General features: G+C 34.2%; 1 protein-coding gene across 1 annotated transcript; it reads left to right on the forward strand.

Moving 5' to 3' along the window:
* The first annotated feature begins 33 nt into the window (after positions 1-33).
* On the forward strand, positions 34-17,327 carry LOC132549573 (vesicular glutamate transporter 2.2-like). Its single transcript, XM_060213511.1, has 12 exons — positions 34-124; positions 6,171-6,306; positions 6,472-6,626; positions 7,851-7,965; positions 9,228-9,315; positions 9,744-9,830; positions 11,746-11,885; positions 12,321-12,470; positions 13,170-13,308; positions 14,355-14,477; positions 14,717-14,844; positions 15,693-17,327. Exons 2-12 carry the CDS (start codon positions 6,178-6,180, stop codon positions 16,035-16,037), a joined length of 1,599 nt encoding a protein of 532 aa, XP_060069494.1. The 5' UTR covers positions 34-124; positions 6,171-6,177; the 3' UTR covers positions 16,038-17,327.
* Positions 17,328-22,097: the final 4,770 nt, after the last annotated feature.

The following is a 22,097-nucleotide window of genomic DNA, read 5'->3' on the forward strand; positions in this document are numbered from 1 at the left end:
GGAAATTTCTATGTATTAGCTCAGTCTAACAGAACCACACGCCGATTCATTCATCATTTCCTCGAACAGCGTGAGGTGAAATCAACCTACAGAGACTAGAGGAAATAACGTTTGACTGTAAAAGGTAAGATTTGTAACGTTTGTTGTGATGTGTTGTTTAAAAGATAATATTTAATCAATAATAAACTGACATGGTATTTCTTGTCTGGTATCTACGGTAACTCAATGTCATTTACCATTTAAGCATATTTTTGTTTCAACATTGATTTTGTGGTTGTTTTCAAATTAAACATAAGCTGTGTGACGTAAATTTCTCTTTTTAACCCAGTTGCATTTACGAAAGGTGTTTAATTTACTACAAGGCCGATAGACGATCTGTCTATAATTTGTTCCCACTAACAAACCACATTTACATTTCTACATGTAATTTGACGAGTTTGTAAAACGAAACTACACTGATGATGATGATGATGATGATGATGATGATGATGATGATGATGATGATGATGATGAACCACGGATTTTAGGAAATAACTTTCATTCTAAGTATTTTTTGTTTTGAGGCTATATCGAAAGTAAACCAAAAAAAGTGAAATTATTACGTAAATTGACAAAAACCGTCTTTCGTTTTGAAAAAAAATGAATCGTCTTCAAAAACAGGTACATCTGTAATGATAATTCAATGATTTAAGTTATTTCAAATAGAGACTTAGCAAATTCAGCAATATGTTACTACATGTTAATATGATTATGACACTAAAGCGAAAGTAAAAAAGTGGAATAATGACGTATATTGACGAAAAAAACGTATTTCGTTCTACAAAACAAAAATTGATAGTTAAAAAAATTAAGAAAATTGAATAAATCAATACAAAAAAACGCATGTTTGGCAAACGCTATGAATTGAGATACTTTTGGAAAAGGTGACTAGAAAATGACTGTTTGTCAAACCACAGTATTTATGCTAGAAGTAGATAACCCTAAAACCAATAGATTTCTGCATAAATATATATATATGTGTGTGTGCGTGCGTGTGTGTGTGTGTGTGAGGGTGTGTGTGTGAGGGTGTGTGTGTGTGTGTGTGTGTGTGTGTGAGGGTGTGTGTGTGTGTGTGTGTGTGTGAGAGGGCGTGTTTTTGTGTGTGTGTTGATATATGCATGTAAAATGTATGTAAGGGCTTCGTTTATTTACCTAAAAATGAAATTGAATATATTTATAACGTGCCGTGTGTGATACCGGGTGTGAAAATTTTAAGACTTTAGAATTTATTTTTTTAATGTCACCTGAGCCTATAGACTCAAGGATCAGGCGGAACTTTATCCGTCGCTCCGTCGTCTGTTTTTTCTGTGAACAATCAGTATCTGTACTGATTAACTTTGAGAACTAATTAATTTCTATCAAGTGAAAAATGAAATTCAATTTGGCCACCATTACTGCCATATTTAGAATTTGTTTTTAAGTAATAACTTAAATACTGTGTTGATAATACTGATGAAATTTTGTATGAATATTGTTGATTTTATCGTCATGAGAAGTTGGTGAGTCATGCAAAATTACACTTGTGTTTGTTTGTGAACAGGATAACTTGAGATGAACATTATTTAAATTTTTATCAGTTTGTCATCATAGAGATGAAGTGCTGGCAATAATCTGAGACCATTCAATGAGTGATCGATTTTTGATTGATTTACATGTAGTTTGAGTTTCTGTACAGTCACAACCAGGATTTGCTGTGAGGAGGCCATACCAGGGAGAATTATGTTAACTTTTTTAAACATTTGAAACTGTGCGGTGTATTCGCTGCTGCGAGGGTCACTATACACCTATTGAATTTTAGACCCGAAGATAACTCCATAGTTATGTGTAATGTCATGTCGACTGGAAGAAATGTATGACCAAATTAATTTAGAATATTTCGACATTATTTTTAAATCGGCAATATCGTTAATAAGCTATTATCAGTAGTTATTTACTTAAAACTTCCTTGTATGGCCCCTCACAGCAAATCCTGGTTGTAGTTTAACGGAAATATAGTGATTGAATTGGTGACTTATTTCACCTTTGTCCTTTTGTATACTAAATATTGACCTTACGCTTAACTACAAATGTAGAAAGTATACCATATTCATTACTAGTGTTACACGGCGTGCAAAAGAAATGTACACAACATTGATTGATATTGATAACTTGACCCCTGACCTCTGATGACAGTGATAATGTCTTCCGATACAAGACTGTCGTATAAGAATATGTGTTATTAAAGGATGATGGCGATTGATGGAAATCGATTACCTCTATATTGACCTTTTGGTATGAATTTAGACACAACTTGTTATTGATAAGCCATTTATTGAAAGGTATACAATGTTGAAAACAATTGATTGCCAATAGACCAGTGTACTGTATAATGCTCTTTTAAACTCCTTAAAACAAGTTTACAGATGATTTCTGTATTAAAAGGTGTTATTCACTTGTGTATCTGTTGTAAAATATTTTGCTTAAGAGATTGCTTCTTGGTCTGTAGGTCTAAAACTTTTATAGTTCCCAAATAAGCAGCGGAGAATCGCCTCCTAGGCTTTAAAGTTTAGGCCATTAGCATCATGTCGAGTCCTAGAAGGACGAAACAGCGATATGATGCACCATCTCTGACGAGTCCTAGAAGGACGAAACAGCGATATGATGCACCATCACTGATGAGTCCTAGACGGACGAAACAGCGATATGATGCACCATCACTGATGAGTCCTAGAAGGACGAAACAGCGATATGATGCACCATCACCGATGGATTCCAAAAGGACGAAACAGCTGTATGACGAAACATCACTGAGTCCTAGAAGGACGAATAAGCTGTATGATGAAGTAACACAGGCGGGTCCTAGAAGGATGAAACAGTTGTATGATGAAGCATCACAGACGAGTCCTAGAAGGACGAAACAGATATATGATGCAGTTAAATTCATCGTTTGACTCCACTTTATCTTACTTTGTTTTAGGAATATTTGCATACGTTAAGAAAGAAACAAACCTATACGGCATACATGCATAAAGTATTGATAACGAAATATTGACATTGATTCGTTAAAAAACAAAAATAACGTTTTCCAAGTAGGCACTGTTCAAATCAAATCATTTGAATTACTACGCTGCCACGAAGATCTACCAGTATAAATTATCAGTCATATTTCAGCGGAGTAGGTTAGAAAATGATCCTGTACTTTGATACTATTTTATGAACTTATGTTGTACCCGTGCAGTACAGGTAGTTCATGATCACGGCGTATGCGGCTACAGAGAGAAATCTCCCTCGGTTCTTGGTGACTGTAACATAGCTACACTTCCTTCATCTCTTGTCAGCTACACACATATACACATGCATGTAATGTCACTTTTAAAGTGTAGAGAGGGCATTGATCGAATTAACGATGAAGTATCATTTCCTTGTATTTTTCCGACCAGATAATTTCATTTAAAGAAAAAAAATCTTCCCAATTTTGTTTTTACTTAGAGTAAAACTAAAATATTTGTCCGAAGGTGTCTAACTTTGTATCACCGCTTTTAGTTTTGTCAGAAAAAATAAAAACAACAAAAAGAACAGATTTTAACTGACCCGTGTATTAGTTAGCATTGAGGCAGTATTTTTATATAGTTTACAACAAAGTAAACTTGTTGGGAAAATGGATGAAAACACTCCTATAACGACGTTTAATTAATTGCTCTGACACAAATGTAAGTCAGTATATATGGTTTCATCTTACCGTCAATGCATGATTCATGATTAGTCTCTAGTGAACTATATACAAACTTTTTGTGAAAGCCGACCTATACACGGGTCATTAAAATTTCGTTTTTTATATATATATAATAAGGAAATCTGAGTATCGACCGCGAGCAAGACAAACTTCGCAGATAGATAGTCAGAACCCTTCAGATTATCAAGACTTGAAAACCAGTAGTTAATGACTAAAACGTTTCATAATGATAAGAAAAAGATATTACACATCCTGTTTTATCATTGATTGAAAATCCTTATAGCCAGGATGTTGTTGAAAAGTAATTCTGAACAACAGATATTTGTATTGATAATACCACTTATTACATAACTATTGCCAGAAAGGCTGTTTCAGATTTGTGATCTTGAGTCATCGTATTCTATTCACTATATACCTACTAAAATGATCTCACTGGTCCTTTTCAAATAGATCAGACGAGTAAAGGTGGTAGACACTGCAGGTCGACTTTTTGTTCCCGGGGTTGCCGTAACCTGCTTGTCACGTTTTAATTCATTCTAATAGTGACACAGTTCAAAATGCACACGTGTATTTGACGCTGTTCTTAAATTATCTTATGTATGAACATTACAAAATTAATTCAATAATGGGGCTGCTGCAACTCCCCGTCTAGTCTTTGACTTTTCTTTCGATCACTTTGGATTTTCCTTAGTCGCCTCCTAGCCTATCAAAATGTATGCCCTTAGCATCATTGACGTGTCCAAGAAGGACGAAACAGCTGTATGATGCAGTTTCATTCATTTTTTGGCTCTACTGTATCTGATTCTAAAATTATATTGAAAGGTGCTATTCCCTTTTGTCCTTTGTAAATCTTTTGTGAATATCTCTTGATATTTTATTTGAAACGTCATGTCAGAAAAATCACCCTCGATATCAGTCATAAAGCTACCCAGCCGCAGACACACGAGCGAATAGCACATTTGAATACAGCTCTAAAGTGATGTAAAGGCGTTACAATTTTAAAATCTAGGAGGCAACTGAGGGGAAACCAAAAATGATTAAAAGAAAAGTCCAAATCTAGACGGGGCGTTGCACAAGCCAGAGAGGTAAAATTTGTAATTTTCATTTTAACTAAGTTTTAAATGAATGTTCCGATAATCCTCGAGGACAAAGTCATAAGGCATTGATAAAAATACAAACTTCATTGTGGTATTGATTGGTTGATTTTACGCCGTATGACTGTGTAGTCTTGACCTTGACTTGTGTCATAAAGTTATATACAAAATTACTCTTCTGATACCAGAATATTAGCATTCTTTAAATGAATGAAAATATATATTCTTGCATCAATGAATGATGTCGTAACTTGTAAGTGGATAAAAGCGAAATACAACTTGCACTACAGCGATGTTTGTTGTACGGCTGTACAAGGGAGGTAATTCTAATCTCGGTCAACCAGCCACTTGATCTCTTTCAAGAAATGATTGATCGAGGATTTTCTGAATTGGAGTACTGTTTCCGGTTTAAACACCATATTATTATAATTGGTAACACATATGGGAAGGGAGGCATCTTTGCTTAATGTACTCCTTACCTGTATTTGAAGAGCTCCATTCGGGCCCTCGAGGGCTGCATTTTTGATAACATCAAAACAGTCAATTTGGTTAGGAATAGCGGATATTGTCTATGATCAGATAACTCGCTTCTTTTATCATTCTTGATCTTATAAACAAATGTACAAAGAACAGGCTTCTTGAAGAAGCAAATGTTCTTGTTGAATTAATATTGATTTCAAACAAGGTACAATGTCCGATGAGAATTAAGACATGTTTTAGAAAGTTTCAAGTTTTTCGGAAGGCAATGTTACTACCGTAGTAGCACGCGGAACTTACTAGATTTGAGTTTTAATTGTTGAAGTAACGCTTAATAAAAATTTCTGAAGTTAATCACAAAGTGTGTATGCATGTTATTATTTTTACTACTGATAGTCAGATTTTGCATCACAACCTCCTTTAACCTGACCTTTATTTACAATGTAGAAGTACACAATACCATACACATGTTCGTTTTAACAGTGTTTTACAGCATACTATTGTACAAATATGTGACATGCTTGAGTCATAACATAGTCACTAACAGGTGTGCATTCAGGATTTCGGACGAGTCTTGGTGAACGAAACAGTTGTATGATGCAGCATTATTGACGAGTCCTAAGTGAACAAATCAACTGTATGATGCAACATCATTGACGAGTCTTAGGTGAACGAAACAGCTGTATGATGCAACATCACTGACTGTATGATACAGCTAGATATTCATATTCAGCTCTACTGCATTTCACTATTATTTTTTTTTCGATTGAAATGTGTATTTCACTTTTGTGATTATTGCACAATCCTTATTATCATTTTATTTTATTTTATGACTGTTTTTATTTTAGAGCAGTGATGTGCTGTCCGAAACGTTTTATCGTGGTTGGCTTAGGCTTCGTCGGGCTACTTATCTCCATTGGCTACAGGGCAGTGTTTGCCATGGTTATGGTGGACGTCACCAAAACGCCTGCTACTACAGGGAAGGTAATTATATAGAAGTATTGACAGTAAACTGAGCAAAATTGTTAAAATCGAGTGCATAAGCTTATGTGTAGCTCTATGAACATCTATACAACATGCTATCGTTATAAATACCTGAAGTTTCGTTTTTTGCAGTTTACACTGAATTATTTCACATTGTTTATGCAGTGTCCGGTGAATGAGAGTGATTCTACACGATACCTTTCTTTGACTGGGAAGGTTTCCGTCAGGTTTTCACAGACGATGAACACGGCCTACTTCGTAGGCTCTCTGCTCACCCAGGCTCCAGGGGGTTATCTGGCAACCAGATTTTCTCCCTCCAGGTACGTTTTTTAGCAACATTTTAACTAACTTTTGTTTAGTTGTGCCATTGTGAGATAATTCCATGTGTTGAATGTAATCATGAATTTGCCTTTATGTTATACAGCTCTTATATAAATAAAATAAATATAAGTAAATAAAATAACCCTGCCCATGTGACGACAAAATTTGAACCTGCACTTCAGCGTATTTCATTTAAACAGGTGTAATTGCTTGAAAAAAAACCAAGCAAACAATCAAAACAAACCTAACATTCAAGAATGTCCACAATTATAAAAGATAAATCAAAGACTTCAATTAGTTATAATAATTTATTGAATAAAGATCAAACAACACAAAAAAATCTTTTTTATCTTTATGATTTTTGTGAACTGTATGCGGACAAAGCGTTTTTAAAATGCTGAACAAAGTATTGCTTTGATTATTTGCGGGACTTGATATATTCCAAATCAAAATTGTTGTGTTATGAAAGTTCATTAGTCTGGCAGTATACGTTATAAGAAACAATGAATACGAATTGTCGTATCAATCTGTAATGAAATGTTTACAGTATTGAAAGATGCATCATGTGTTCATTCGGCACTGGTTGATTTTTGAGCAAAAGCTAAAAAATATTCCTGAATCATTTCACGTGAAATCATACCATTCAGATTGATTCCGGTAATCGTGTACTTATGAAAGCTGAGAAACAGAGAAAGCTGTAAACGTCAGTTAAACAGGAATTTACATCAGAGAAACCACTGACATAATGATATTATTTCCAATTCCAATTTGACAAAACCTGGGCAAAATATGGTCAAAACAAATATTTAAACGAACACCTCTGAAAAAGGAGAATAAGATAAAGTATAAGCGAGGTACATCAAGTTAGTAATGTCACGTTCCCAAACGAGAATAAGGCATAGAACAATAGACAAAATTTGTTATTACGATTTAAATTATTGAACAATTTTCCAAGCATGTTTCACTGTTCCATTTTTACTGTTAAGCTTTTCAGCTTTTTAAAAAAAATTATTTGAAGTTTGTTAATAAGTGCTGACGTATTGATAATGCTTGCCATCAAGATGTACTTTTTCAGCTTCTGAGCTGACACCTGGAGTGTGCTACGCCTGAAGTTTATAACGCAGTTGTAAAAAATTTATCCTGCAATTGCAGCCTACTAGTAAAAAAAAAAAAAAAAAACGAAGCTTGCATTTTATTCTAGAATTTGTCCAACACTGTTACAGAATCTGTGGTATATCCATCTTACTGACTTCTGTCCTAATGCTGACTTTGCCCTGGGCTATACCTTTCAACAAGTGGTTGACTATGGCCATACGATTTGTGCAAGGCATTGTGGAGGTTAGTTTATATTTCATATTAGTATGTTGGTGATTCATAGTAATACTTCCGCCCGGAGAGAAACAAAATATAATACCGGTATATTAAATGGTCTAGTTATATTGATATTCTTCTTGTTTTGTTTTTATTTTTAATGATTAATGTGATCAGACACAAGATCTACATATGTATAAGTAAAAAGATTTTAAAGAGGTATGGAATGGTTTTGGCTTTCTGCATATTGTGTAGCGTCTTCTTCAATCTGCACTAGTACTAACAGCCAATACAAATTTCTAATATGCTTTATATATTTTTGTGTGAAATATTGCATGCTCTCGTATCTTGCCGTAGAAAAAGATAAGTCTATTTACTGTGATATAGAAATCTCTTGTATGTTTTAGTTAACAAATTAATCTTATATTTTCTCCTAAGACCAAAGGGTAAACAAACTAATATAATATATTCTGTCAAGACCAAAGGTAATGTGATATACCTGTCTTTGCTCTTAAACAATCATTAGAATGAAAACCGAAATGAATCAGTGAAATATGTAGTGTTGTAGTAAATCATGTTAGATAAATGTTTTTATTCAAAGAGTTGAAGATATTCGTAAATTTGAAGAGAAATGGAGGACATGGCGTTTTACTTGTCCTCCGATAAATTCTTTGTTACACTTAAGTGTAATCTGTGTAAATATTTAAATATCAAGTAAAGTAATTACATCTGCAGTTTCAAAGCAACATTTTCATTCCGGATTATCATAAATGGCATTTAGAAAGGGCAAATATTGTCTTGTTGCTCATATTTGAAATGAAAGTAACAAGTCGCAAAAACCAAAATTATTTACCTAACAGAAATACATCTTTCAAAGTTGATTTTGAAAATTGAAGACATATATTGAAATTTATTCGAAGATAATGATTTATCAACAATTTGGCATGAGAAATTGGATGACAAAAACACTGATTTTTTTTGTACATTCCTAAATTACTTGGAATTGGAAATTATGTAAATTAAATACTTTTAAATGTGACCTTCAGGTATTCATACACTGACCTTTACATAACATGAAATTGCCCTTAAGCGTTAAGTCTAGAAATGGAAACTTCTGATTTGCAACTTGACTTAACTCTAATTCAACATTTAGAATTACCAGTTGGATTGGGCACATTACCAACTCTTTGCTTACATTTCTAATGTGAAATTTATACTTTGAAGGACTTAATTCTGTTATCGGTCTTTAGGAAAGTTGATTGATTTACATCTAATTTGGTTATGAATAGGGAGCTTCTGTGCCAGCCCTTAATGGCGTCATTTCGGCCTGGGCCCCAAGGTCAGAGAAGGCAAGAATGATTACTATCTCTTACTCCGGTATGTATCAGCTTAAGAAAACCATTACTTATAATCTTCACATACAATTGTACACAATTCCCTTTCCCTAAAGATCTTAATGCGAAGACGATATAAGCGAATTGCCTGTATATTTGACCTGTATGCTTGAATTGTTTCTAATCAGAAATGCAAAGACTTTAAATTATGTAAAGAAATTGAAACAAAATCTCAATACACATACATCAAGTCAAAATTACCACAGCATCAACATAGCTTATCCATACTGTAACTGAAATAGATGAAATGAGTGGTGACATGCAATATTTTCGTTATAACTTTAAAAAGTAAAAACAAAAGGTCCTGCATTATGTTATCGTGTAACTAGAATGTTGCCACGTTAAAACATTTTGCATGAATATCAATATTGTATTGTGACTGCATTTTATATTTTTACTCTCATTCTGCAGGAGCTTACCTCAGTCCTACTGTCGCCTTTGTGGTAACCGGATCAGCATCGTGCTATATTAGCTGGCACGCAAGTCTCTTCATATACGGTCAGAATTAGGGATCTGGTGTGTGTGTGTGTGGGTGGGGGGTTAAAGAGTAAACGTTTTTTAACACATGAAAAGTAAAATGTTTTATAAACCAATAAATATTCTAATTCCATGTTTTCCCGTAATCTGTGACAGTTGAGCAGTTAAGAATATACACAGGTATTTTGAAAAGATATGGAATTATGGGTTATTGCATCTAGATTGTGACATTTATCCGGCCACTTTTGATTTTCTTCAGTCGCTTAGTTTCAACCCTTAACATCACCGACGAGTCCTAGAAGGACGAAACAGCTTTACGATGAAGTTTACATCGTTATTTTACTCTGCTATATCTATTTCTTAATTTGTACTAAAAAATATGTTCAATGGTCTTTTGTACAGTCTGTGGTACGGTGAGGTAGATTATACCGGGTTATTTTTTTTCAGTTTTGATAACATTGAATATTTGAAAATGATGAAATGAACATGAAATATTTGATATGTATTCTAACAACTCCTAGCAACTTGCCAATGGATGAAAATGATTTTTAAAATATCTCAGCTTTTAGATTTCTTTAAAGGTAAATAGAACGTTTGTGTCTTTTATACAATCCGATGGTTTTTATACAAGTGCAGTAACCTGCCATGATATGATTCTTATGAATACATGTAGTTGAGATTATCATGTGAAATCATATATTTACCCGGGAACCAAAATATAGTTTTACAAAAATGTTTATTTTCATTAGCACTTGATTTCGTTAATAAATTTCGCACACAAAATCCTCTAGTACTAAAATCCATGTAAGTTTTTATCTGTTTATCATTTCGTGGACAGGAAATCTGAAAACTTTGAATAACAGAAATAAGCCGTTTCTTTTTATCTATGTAATTATTGGGTTAATACACCTATCCATCTAGAATTCGGCATTTCTTTCAATCATTGGTGATTTTCCTCAGTTGCCTCCGTGGTTGCAGCACTGTAGAACTATGTATCACTGACGAGACCTGGAAGAACAAAGATCCTGAATTTTTCAGTTTAAACTAAAATTAAGCCCTGTTGTATCTAATTCGGAATTTATAAAGGAAGTTTGTATTCACTGGTGCGAATTTTGTACATTCTAGGTCTGGTATTGTAGTTTATAGGTTTATGCGAAGAGATGAATATACCTCTAATCAGAGCTAGCGTTTCATTTCATACTGTATACCTCGTTATATCATCAAAGCCCATTCTGAACTCTCAGAGATGCCCCCTTTCGTTTAATTTATCAGCTGTTATAGCATTAAGCGTGACAGCTGATGGGACCGAGAATATAAAAAAAAAACCTGCGTCGTGTTTTCGAACAATAAAAAAATGACATAAAAAACTTATATGTTGAAAGACACTAATATCAAGAAAAAAATATATGAAAAGATTTAAATGCCGCGTCCAAATAAGAGTGACCGTTACTGCCAAGTGGTTAATTTTCAAAACATGAGAAAAAGAACAAAAATGTTGATGTATTACACATGACCTATATTAAGTCTAAAGCCAAGAATTCAAGTGATGCTGCTCCGTCAGATATGATGTAAAATGGAGATTGTAATTGGATTGTGTTGACGACTCCACCCTTAGTTTTGTGAATGTGTAAATATACAACCTACTTATATCCTAATATACGACACGTGTAAATGGATATCCGCGTAAATCAGCTAAGTCAGTATAGACAACACATTAGAATGTGAATAGATATGACCTCTTTGTACATAATGCACACACAAGTAAATGGTTTTGTGAGATTGGATTTTGGTAATACCATACCGATACATTGTATTGTCCCTGTGTGTTACACAGGCAGATATGGTGTGCTGTGGTTACGTGTGTGGTTCTACTTTATACGAGTAACATTAACCTGACAATAACGAACCATTTGTATTATTGTTGTGTGTTATACAGGTGGATGTGGTGTGTTGTGGTCACTTGCCTGGTTTTTATTTATTTACGACACTCCAGCTAGCCATCCGGGGCTAAAAGAAAGAGAGATATTATTGTTTCAGGAAGAAGGACCGGGACATAGAGGAGGCAGCAGATTGATAGTAATTATAACATGTTCACGAAATTAGAAAATCAATATTAAAAATACATTTTTTGTCAAAATAATATCGTTAGGTTTTACTTCTACATAATACTTATATAATATAAAGTAATACTATAGAAGTGCTGCCGTGTTCAGAATTTTAACAGATAGTCGTAAATAAAACTTGTTGCTGGTGAAAGAAAATATGTGTTTAAACAGTGTATATCACGAAAAATTAATTATCAATGCTGGATACAAAATGAAGTGCTTTCTATGATATAATATAAACTTTTCTGAACAAAAATATGACATACAATACGAAGTTTCATCAAAAGTACAATACACACTACTACCTTTTGTGCAGTATGTTCCAATTTGCCTTTGCTAAATGAAACCTACAATGCTGACCCTCGCTATTTAATAATCGTTAATGTGTATTATTCTCTCTATACAGGCCTCTGGTATCCCTTGGCGAAGTATTTTAACAAGTCTCCCGATGTATGCTGTCATTGTTGGTAGCTTTTGTAGAAACTGGATCTTTTCGTTAATTCTGACTGAGCTCCCTCAGTACTTCCACGACGTGTTCTCCCTGAGCATAGATCATGTACGTCTCATTTCATTCATTCAAATGTACGCCATCACCAAAGCAATATCGTTTCAAAAACTACGTAGGGATCATTTGAATGGAAAATGTATTCGCTTGCAAGATGAATTTACATTAAGATTTCACAGGTTTAATGCTATTGGAAAGCAAGGGAAAGGGAGAAAATCTCTATCTACTTTTGCACAAGTTAAGTGGGTAATTAATGAGAAGGGGGGTAACTGCGTAGTTTCAACTACATTTTAAAGCTGGTTTTGCAATCTAATTGAATTTTACCAAAGAGAGTTGTTTTTTCTCATTATTCGGTTCATTCTATACATGGTAAAAGTAATGTAAATTTTGTATGGTGTATTTTTAAGGGAAAGAATATTTTTGCAATTTTGAAACAATATGTATTACATACAGAGTACCATAAGCCCTATGGACGAAATAGGACAGCTGATCAAGCCTCTTTTTATGGAAGTTCGATATTTGTAAAGCAAATCACTATACGTAGGACTATTTTTGAAAATTATTATATTACATAGAAAAATCCAGAACCATTCGTTGTATCTATGGTATAAAGAATTTTTTATGTGAATAGACAGCATTTTTAAAACAAATACCAATGCGTAGTTGATATCGTACTGACAATATATCATGTACAATGATTTTAAGGCGATCAAAAACGTCATGAAAAACTTCAATGTTTTCGTTTCACAGATCGGATGGATGACTGGCGTTCCGGAAGTATTTATGACGTTAGTGACCATAATTGGGGGTGTCGTCGTAGACAAATTGATCAAGGCAAACAGATGTGGTATCACCACCACCGTAGGGAGGAAACTTGCACAGTGTATTGGTATGTGGTATATTTACTGGCGAGTACAAAACTAAAAAATTACGAAGAAATATAAAATAAACATTAAGAGAAATCCTAGTTGCAAATGAATACATTAGAAAACATGGAATTGTTTCAGAATTGTAAAGATATGCAGTTGTACAGATAATAATTTTCAAGATACGTGATAACATACATCAGTTTAAATGTATCAAAATGAAACTTGCCGGTTTGTGTCATCGTGTTGTTTAAAGATACGTGTCGAATTGAGGTAACACAGAGTGAATGTCGTAATAATAACCAACACGTTGAGAGAGAGAGAGAGAGAGAGAGAGAGAGAGAGAGAGAGAGAGAGAGAGAGAGAGAGAGAGAGAGAGAGAGAGAGAGAGAGAGAGAGAGAGAGAGAGAGAGAGAGAGAGAGAGAGAGAGAGAGAGAGAGAGAGAGAGAGGGAGGAAAATCCCTTTTACCGAATTTTGGAACTTCTAAACATTAAGGTGTCGGTTCTTATTATTAAGGCATTTACAAGTAATTCAGTGTGTGTGTGTGTGTGTGTGTGTGTGTGTTCTTTTCTATCAATTCAATTTTTAAGGTTTCTAATTTTGCAATTTCCTTTCATCGCAAAAATAGAAGTACTCGAATCTAACAACTTTTACAATGAAATAACAACACCGACAAGATAAACAATATTTACAGAACTTTGAGCATTGAAAATAGCATCAACATTAAACGTAGCAGACGTTACACATGTAAATATATTTACATAACAGTTATAATATTTAAGATAAAAATCAGAATATTTACGTAACAGTTATAACGTTTAAAATAAGAATCACAATATTTACATAACAGTTATAACTTTTAAAATAAAATCACAATATTTATATAATAGTTATAATATGTAAAGTAAAATCACAATATTGACATAACAGCTGTAATATTTAAAATAAAAAAAAACTACAATATTTACATAACAGTTCTAATATCACAAATAAGAATCACAATGTTTACAGCAAGTGACATTTGAATGTAAAACTGAAATTTGCTATAATTGAGTGAATACTTTCAGGTTTTGGAATAGAAGCAATTTGTTTGTTCGTGCTGGCTACTCGTGGCGATAGTCCAGAAGACAGGACCTTAGTTTTTATCTTACTATGTGTTGGAGTGGGCTTCAGTGGACTGGCTATATCAGGTATCGGCAGGACCTACGAATGTATATGTTTTTGAGTAGGTGATAAAGATGAAAAAAAAAAGTTTGTTGGTAGGGTTTGGAAATTAATCTAAAATCAAACAAGCTATGTTTCTTCGGTGCATTTTATTCCGCTGTCAAATTAATTTATGCGAAGACTCGTTGTTTATTGAGAAATACACATCTGCTTGAAGTATATGTGTAATATGCATAGTGTAATAATGTGAGTGCAACTGTTTCAGGTTATCAAGTGAATCCTTTAGACCTCGCTCCTCAGTACTCCAGTATCCTGACTGGGTTGTCAAGATGTGGTGCTTTAGGAGCTATCTTGAGTACTGCTACCGCTGCTGCCATAAGGGATGGCGAAAGAGTGAGTATTTATGAGGAGGTGGTGATGGTTGTACTTGTGTAGAAAGAAAGGACGGAATCCAAGAGGGAAGTATAAGATTAAACGATATATATATATATAATCAATGAAGTAATAGCGACAGTACGGACATGCAAATTGTCATATTTTCGAGGCAACCTGTCCCTTTATCAAGACAAAAATATTACATAAATTACATCACATAAATAGAACACAAAACAAGCACAAAGTTATAAATCTAAATCGAGAGCGGTAGTGTAAATTTAGGTGTCTATAATCCCTTCGGCCGATGGACGCCGAATGCTCTTAAGAAAAACATTGTTGTATGTAAGATAGTTATAAAAATATCAAAAATATTTAACATAAATCTAGGTATATTTTACACTCTAGATACTGTGCGTATATGTGATCCCAATGAAAACAATTGCATGTCACACTGAGGAAATATATATATATAAAGGAATGTTGATTTGGGCTTATGTAGGTGTAGGTACTGATATCTTGAAGCGTAGGATATAGAATGTATTTCGTTAAGTGCTTTAAGCGATCGGAATATAGGGTATTTGGTGGATGAAGGGTTAAGTGAAGAGAGTTGTATATTACAGAGAAATTATGTGTAAGCTCGTTTGCAGAGGGAAAACAGTGCTGTGACAAAGCAGAGTATTTGACATTACTAATTTACTGAAACTTCTCATATTTTCTTCATTTTCCCTGTAACTTTTCTTGATGACATATCAATGTTTTCCTTGTGACTTTGAGGGAACATGTCTTTGTTACCCACTGTTAAGCAACCCAATTTTGATTGTGCACGTGTTATACATTTAACAACATTTTATCTTCATTTCACGAAGGTGAAAAATTGGCAAACAATATTTTGGATTGCTGGTGCCATACACATGGCTGGGGTGGTGTTCTACGGAATATTTGCACGTGGGACAAGACAACCTTGGGCGCAAGTAAAGGAAAGTAAAGGTTTGATCAATCCCGTGGAAGGTCATAGTGAGGGAAGCGAAAATGGCGTATATGATGATTACAAGGATCGTATTTACAGTAGATCTGTTGATTATGGATCTACAAGGAATATCGAAGAAGACACTATGGATAAGGATACGATTTTCTCGAAATCTACAGGCAACGTGGTGCTTAGCAGTTCTGATTACGATGAGGGACCTGATTGGTTTCATCTTACCATTTGAACAAAAGTTTTGAAGATAAACAAGTTATTTTGTGGATGACAGTGATAATTAAATATCGAATTTGGTATTAAAATTGTCATTTTATGGACAAAGATCGTAATTTTCATCGAAATGAAATTGTGTAATATAAACGAAATTAAGAGGAAAGAGAAATGATGTGTGTCTGTGTTTTCCCTTTGAATATTATGAGTGGCATTATTACATTGCAAAAATAATTACAATCATGTTTCTGGCCTTTGCCAGAGAATATTTTCATTATAATAAAAAAGTACAGTATTTCGTAGCGATTTATATGGATCAAATATTGTTATTTTACCAAGTTGTTATTTTAATTTATGCATTGATTGTTTTATTTTATTTTTATCGAAAGCGAGTTAGTTCAAACGGTAGAACGTCCGACAGTTTAGTCTCCCATTAAAATCAGAGATGTGTGGTTCGATCCCTCCCGGAGGCAGTTGGTGTATCTCCGGAAGCTGAGATCACTGGACACCGCTTACAGTCATAGATATGTCCTTGTGGAACATTAATATATTATTTTTCTCTCTTTTTCCCTCTGTCATTTTCTATCTTTATGCATAACTTGCCAAATCTCGCATTTAGACAAGTATTGAGTAATACATGCAGTTTAAAAGCCTTTGAGCTCTTTCCAATAACTAGGATGTCAACAAAAATAATTTTCGGATCAGTCTTACATAATGATTAATTGATAAATTGATGATCCCACATATCCCAAAGGTTGTGATTTTCGAGGGATGTTGTTTTCAAAGCTGAAATAAAATCGGAAAATATAGATACTCTAAAACTGCTGTTAGTTTCGTACAAATTGCACTGTTAGAAAAAACTTTTACTTTGTATCTCTACATTTCAGTGTTTTGTAACGTGCACTGTCAGTGTTCACGGCTTTATCGTTCAATAACTGAGATAAGAAATCGATCAGGTTACGTTATATGTACATGTATATCAACATGACGGTGCATGTCAAAAATTTGCAATATTAGCTTTAAGTGTGTTTGATAACTGATAGAGGAAATCGAACAGATAACAAGTATGTACATGAAATTAGACCTTTGGTGAGTTATCACCTGAGATCGGATCTCAGTTTACTAAAAGTGACCCCATTCTTGTTAAGTAATTATCCATCTGCAGACCAGAAGTCAACTATATTTAAAACTACTCTTACTAATTAATGAAATGAAAAATAATCTTATTTATGTTCGAAATGAATCTCTATCAAACACAACATTTTAAAATTATTTTTTGAAGCATCCCCATAATACAACTTCAATATTCTTAGACATTTAAAAGCATTTTGTTCAGGTTTTGTTATTTGTACAATTAAGAAGACATTAAAAGCAAAAATCTGTTTTGTAGTATTGATTCATTTTTTTTATTGTTTACATTGTAGATTTTTTACTGAAAAACAGGGACAGCCATGCTGTTGACAATAAAAAGACAAGTGAACGTCACGTGCATTATACAACCTCTCACACACACAAACATATAGCTTGTTTCACATGTTGTTTTTTATAATACTTTGATTTAAGTATACTAAAAACTAATACCTTTTCTTAATAAATAATAATCTTGATACTTTTAAACAATTTCGAAACAAGTAAAAAAAAGTTAAGATTTTTAAAATGAATCATCAATCACTTTTGTTGGATCAGGTTCAAGCGTTAGAGGGGATACGCCTAACCCTATTTCACAGCATTCACAAACACCTACACAACTTTTTAACACGTATATGATGACACAATTGTCACTAGTGAAAATAAGCTATAGATAATAATATTAAAGTGAAAAGAAAAAGAAAATTGGTCATTGGCTATGTCTATACACTGTATATCTGTATCTGTAGTATAATGAATATTTTTTAAAAAAAGGGTATTTTATTCTAAATTCAAGAAACTAATTAGATTTTGTATACGGATTAACATACATGAGGTGTAAATATTAACCGGGTTTAATCTTTAAAAACGTGAAAAATCTCACGTTTTATCTAACATTGCTAGAAAGAGAAGGAAAGAAGGGCTTTATTTTCAGTGACATACTTATGCCTTTTCAATATCATGTACATGATATATGATCAATATAATTTCCAGGAAATGATTTCCATAAATTGCCCGCACTAGGAATCCTACGTAAATTTCCATTGGTTGTTCAATTTTCGTGTGAATCTAGGTATGGTTTAATCATTGGTTGATATCGAAGTTAATGTGTTGAATTGAAAAACGCAGGCGGATACTGTTTTTCAACTGATTAGTTTTAACAATTTTTTTTATTATTACCGAAACAGATACTTGATCTCATATGAAATTCTGCCATTATGCATAAATAAATTCATAATTGAATGTGTGAGGTGATGAAAAGAAATTTTCGGCTTGTGGATCAGACGGTCCTCTCAAGAAAGGCTGATAACTGTTTTGAGCATGCGCAGTAAGTTTCAGTGGATTTTATATTGATTTACGTAGTTGATTACTAAAATATGTATCTATTGTTTATTTGCTCCTGTATGTATTTGTTCTATCAACTCTTCTGAAATTTTTGTGAGACACACATATACAATTAAGTTTTGCTTTTTTCTGTCAAACTTAATAAACATTAATGCATTTTTGCTTAAATATTTGTTTTCATAATTGGTTATATACCGCATTTCAAAGTGAATCATGTCATTCTGACTGTCACTTAGCAGTCAAGTACCAAGGGTCCCTATATAATGCAATGGATGATGTGTTTAAAGGTTCTTTAGTGTATCTAAAGAAACAGACGCTTGATGTCCATTATGTAACATTTGAATTAAGTGAAAAGGATGAAATTGTAAGAAAGCATTTTGTCAATAGCTGGTATATCTGTAGGAAAAACACAAATCATTTCATTCACTATGGCTGTTATTTATATAAAGAATTATTTTGAGTAAATGTTGTTAGAATGTTTGGATGGAGAAGTATCTCGTTTAATGAAGCATGAGCCATGACACGATAGTAGAATCCACATATCCTACTTACCCTCTCTGTACTGTTTACCTGTGTGCCTGCCTCAGCCCACGTGATAGTTGAACTAATTCCCGACACAATAATGAATACATGTATATGAATAAATTTTCACTCATTTCGGATTTACTTTTTATTCATCTATTAAGTTAAATCGATATTCATGATTCTGTAATGTCGCATTGTTACTTGATATAATTTGATAACTTACTGATCATTTCATTGATGTGTAATTTCACTTAAGAATATTTTATTGCTATAAACAATCAATAGGATTAGACAGCAGACTGGAGCCTATATAAGTATTCTGCTAAGACAACATGGTGGTCAGACATAAACATAATACATCAACATACATACATACATACATACATACATACATACATACATACATACACGGATGAGACGCCGGATCACCACGGACCGTCAAACCGGGGCAGTCCGTGACAATCCGCCATTACCGTGTACGGACCATGAATGCATCCGGCGACATCCGGGACTATCCGGGTAAGTCAATCTGATCCGACGAAAAAATTAAACAAGCTTAATTTTTTCACCGGACCGACACTAATGAAAATCGTCCGTGTAGGCACCGAAGTATCCGCGTCATCCGTGTACGTTTATGTTCTACGGAAGACCACTGATGTCTACGTATTATACACGGTTTGTATCCGGTAGCTACACGTTCAGTCACGGTGTTAACACGGAGCAAGAGCACCACCAGTATCAATACGGTGTGTTCCCGTAGATGCCGGGAAGACTACAGATTCTATACGGATGTACACGGTTTACCTACGGTTATTATGAGCAGGGGAGCAATGCACATTTGAAAACCGTTATTCTATCTTCACTCTCGAAAAAGATAATATCCTCCAACCACAAAGCCGCCTAAAAACGAAATATTAAAAGAGACAATTTGTCCACAAAAACTGCAAGTGATGCATCGACAGTTTCGTCATCGCCGACTTCTTCCGATGCACGCAAAGATGATTCATCTGAACTGGATGATTCAAATCAAAATATCCACACAGAAACGCCGAATACCAATGAACAAACACCGCAACAAGATGTCATGAACGAGGAGGTCCAAAAGAGTGTCAAAGAGGCAGCACCAGTTCCCAAAGATGTGACCGAATCAACCGGTGGTGTAGAAGTAGTGGACTGCGAAGACGAAGTAAATATGAATAATACTAGACAAATAAAGAGGAAGAAACGAGAGCCTTTGATTCTGATAGAGGAACAAGGGCAGGATATTGCATATTGGTACATGGCATGAAATCCTTGTTAGCATTGTGTTCAAACCGTGTTGACATCGGCATCAATATGCAACAGGACATTAAAACGCCGGATGGTCCCGGGTGATAAAAAAATTAATCCGTGATAATCCGGCGTCTCATCCGTGAATTTGTGAAAGGGGCTTTACAATCCTCATCGAAGAGAGCCGCAGAGTCTAACCAGGGTTTGTCCATCCAGCAATCACTGTAATTTACATCTCCAGCAGATGACTGCATTATTAATCATTGGTTTGTCTATCCTTCTTCTTGAAGAATACACAAAGCTACAAGTTAGCATTTTTTTTCGGAATTTCTGATCTGAGAGCACTCCTCGCACGTTTCTGTCATAAATATTAGTTCTGCATGAAATGTGTTATTTTGGAAATTATATATAAATGATTTGACTATGCCATTTGCTTTTACTTATGCCTCTGGTGTATGGTATTTCGATATTCAGATGTTCAATAATCTAGTACTAGCCTTATTTCTTTTGCACCATAAGCCTTTTAGTAGTTCGAAAACTATCAGATTTCTATTCCTTTCCAATTTTACTCTGTGACAGAACATACATTTTAAGTAAATAAATAATTGTGGACACAACTTATACCATTTAAAAAATATTGGTGATAGAACTGTTTTTAAAAATGTTTTAAAAAAATGTCCTCAACCTGTCTGTATACCAACATACTAATCCATATTTGAAGAAAACCATGAATGTTACAGGAAAAAAATACAAAAAAAACTTGGACTTTTTACACCTCAATGATACAAATTCAAGTTTATATTTGGCAATGCAAATTATAGAACTACAATCCTGCAAAGTTTGAAAGAACTCCGGTGGCGGTCTTTAGGGAAATTTAGCTGAACCACAACCTTTGCTAAAATAATGAGATGCTGGTTTCTTTCCGTAATTTTTAGCAATCGATCACTCAACCATCAAATGGTAAGGAAGTACCTGCCTCTGGTAACTTTATCGTAATTAGCACTTCAGTTTATTCCGCCATTTGCGTTGCCATTTGCATTTCATAATGCTCATTAAACTTAAATCAGGTAATTTCACACAGTGATATTAGTCACTGGGACAAAGCTATAAAGTTGACCCATCTTACCCTCGCAAACTTTTGATCAGTAGTTCACCCCTCTTACTCTCGCAAACTCTTAGATCGGTAGTTGGCCCCGCATACCCTCACAAACTGTTAGGTCGGTAGTTGGCCCCGCTTACCCTCGCAAACTCTAAGATCATTAGTTCACCCCTCTTACTCTCGCAAACTCGCAAACTGTTAGATCGGTAGTTCACCCCTCTTCCCTCACAAACTGTTAGGTCGGTAGTTCATCCCTCTTACCCTCGTAAACTGTTACATCGATAATTAACCCTTTTTTGACAATGACAGGGTCCTGACCAGATCCTTAGTTTACTACGCTAACCCTATCTAACTCCCGTCGCTTTATGATGATGTGATGTTTTAAAATAACACAATAATATAATCATGCTAATAAATTGTAAGAATAGAAAAATTAAACATAAACAGGTCGTAAACATCCAAAAAATCTCAACAGCTCCTACCGGCTTTTAACAAATATGCCGATCAATTCCTTACAATCTTGTACACTACAAACGTCAGTCAGTGTTAGAACGCTTCACAACAATTATACGTCTGATGAAGGCGACCATGTAGTCATCGAAACGTCATAATTAAATCTGGTTGTGTTATAAGAACTTATATTCTACTCTCCATCTCCTCTCTGTGAGGCATTTATACGTGGATTCAACAAAGCTATCGTCGCCAGACCCCCGT

The sequence above is a fragment of the Ylistrum balloti genome, unplaced genomic scaffold (assembly GCF_031769215.1).
Source record: "Ylistrum balloti isolate Yb309-2 unplaced genomic scaffold, AGI_CSIRO_Ybal_v1 Utg370066, whole genome shotgun sequence".
NCBI classification, from domain to species: Eukaryota; Metazoa; Mollusca; class Bivalvia; order Pectinida; family Pectinidae; genus Ylistrum; species Ylistrum balloti.

What these genes read in the sequence shown, in the direction of transcription:
- LOC132549573 (XM_060213511.1), top strand. Translation starts at nt 6,178, where the DNA reads ATGTGCTGTCCGAAACGTTTTATCGTGGTTGGCTTAGGCTTCGTCGGG. An exon ending in ACCAGATTTTCTCCCTCCAG is followed by an intron (nt 6,627 to 7,850) that starts GTACGTTTTTTA and finishes ACACTGTTACAG; the next exon opens with AATCTGTGGTATATCCATCT. An exon ending in CGCAAGTCTCTTCATATACG is followed by an intron (nt 9,831 to 11,745) that starts GTCAGAATTAGG and finishes TGTGTTATACAG; the next exon opens with GTGGATGTGGTGTGTTGTGG.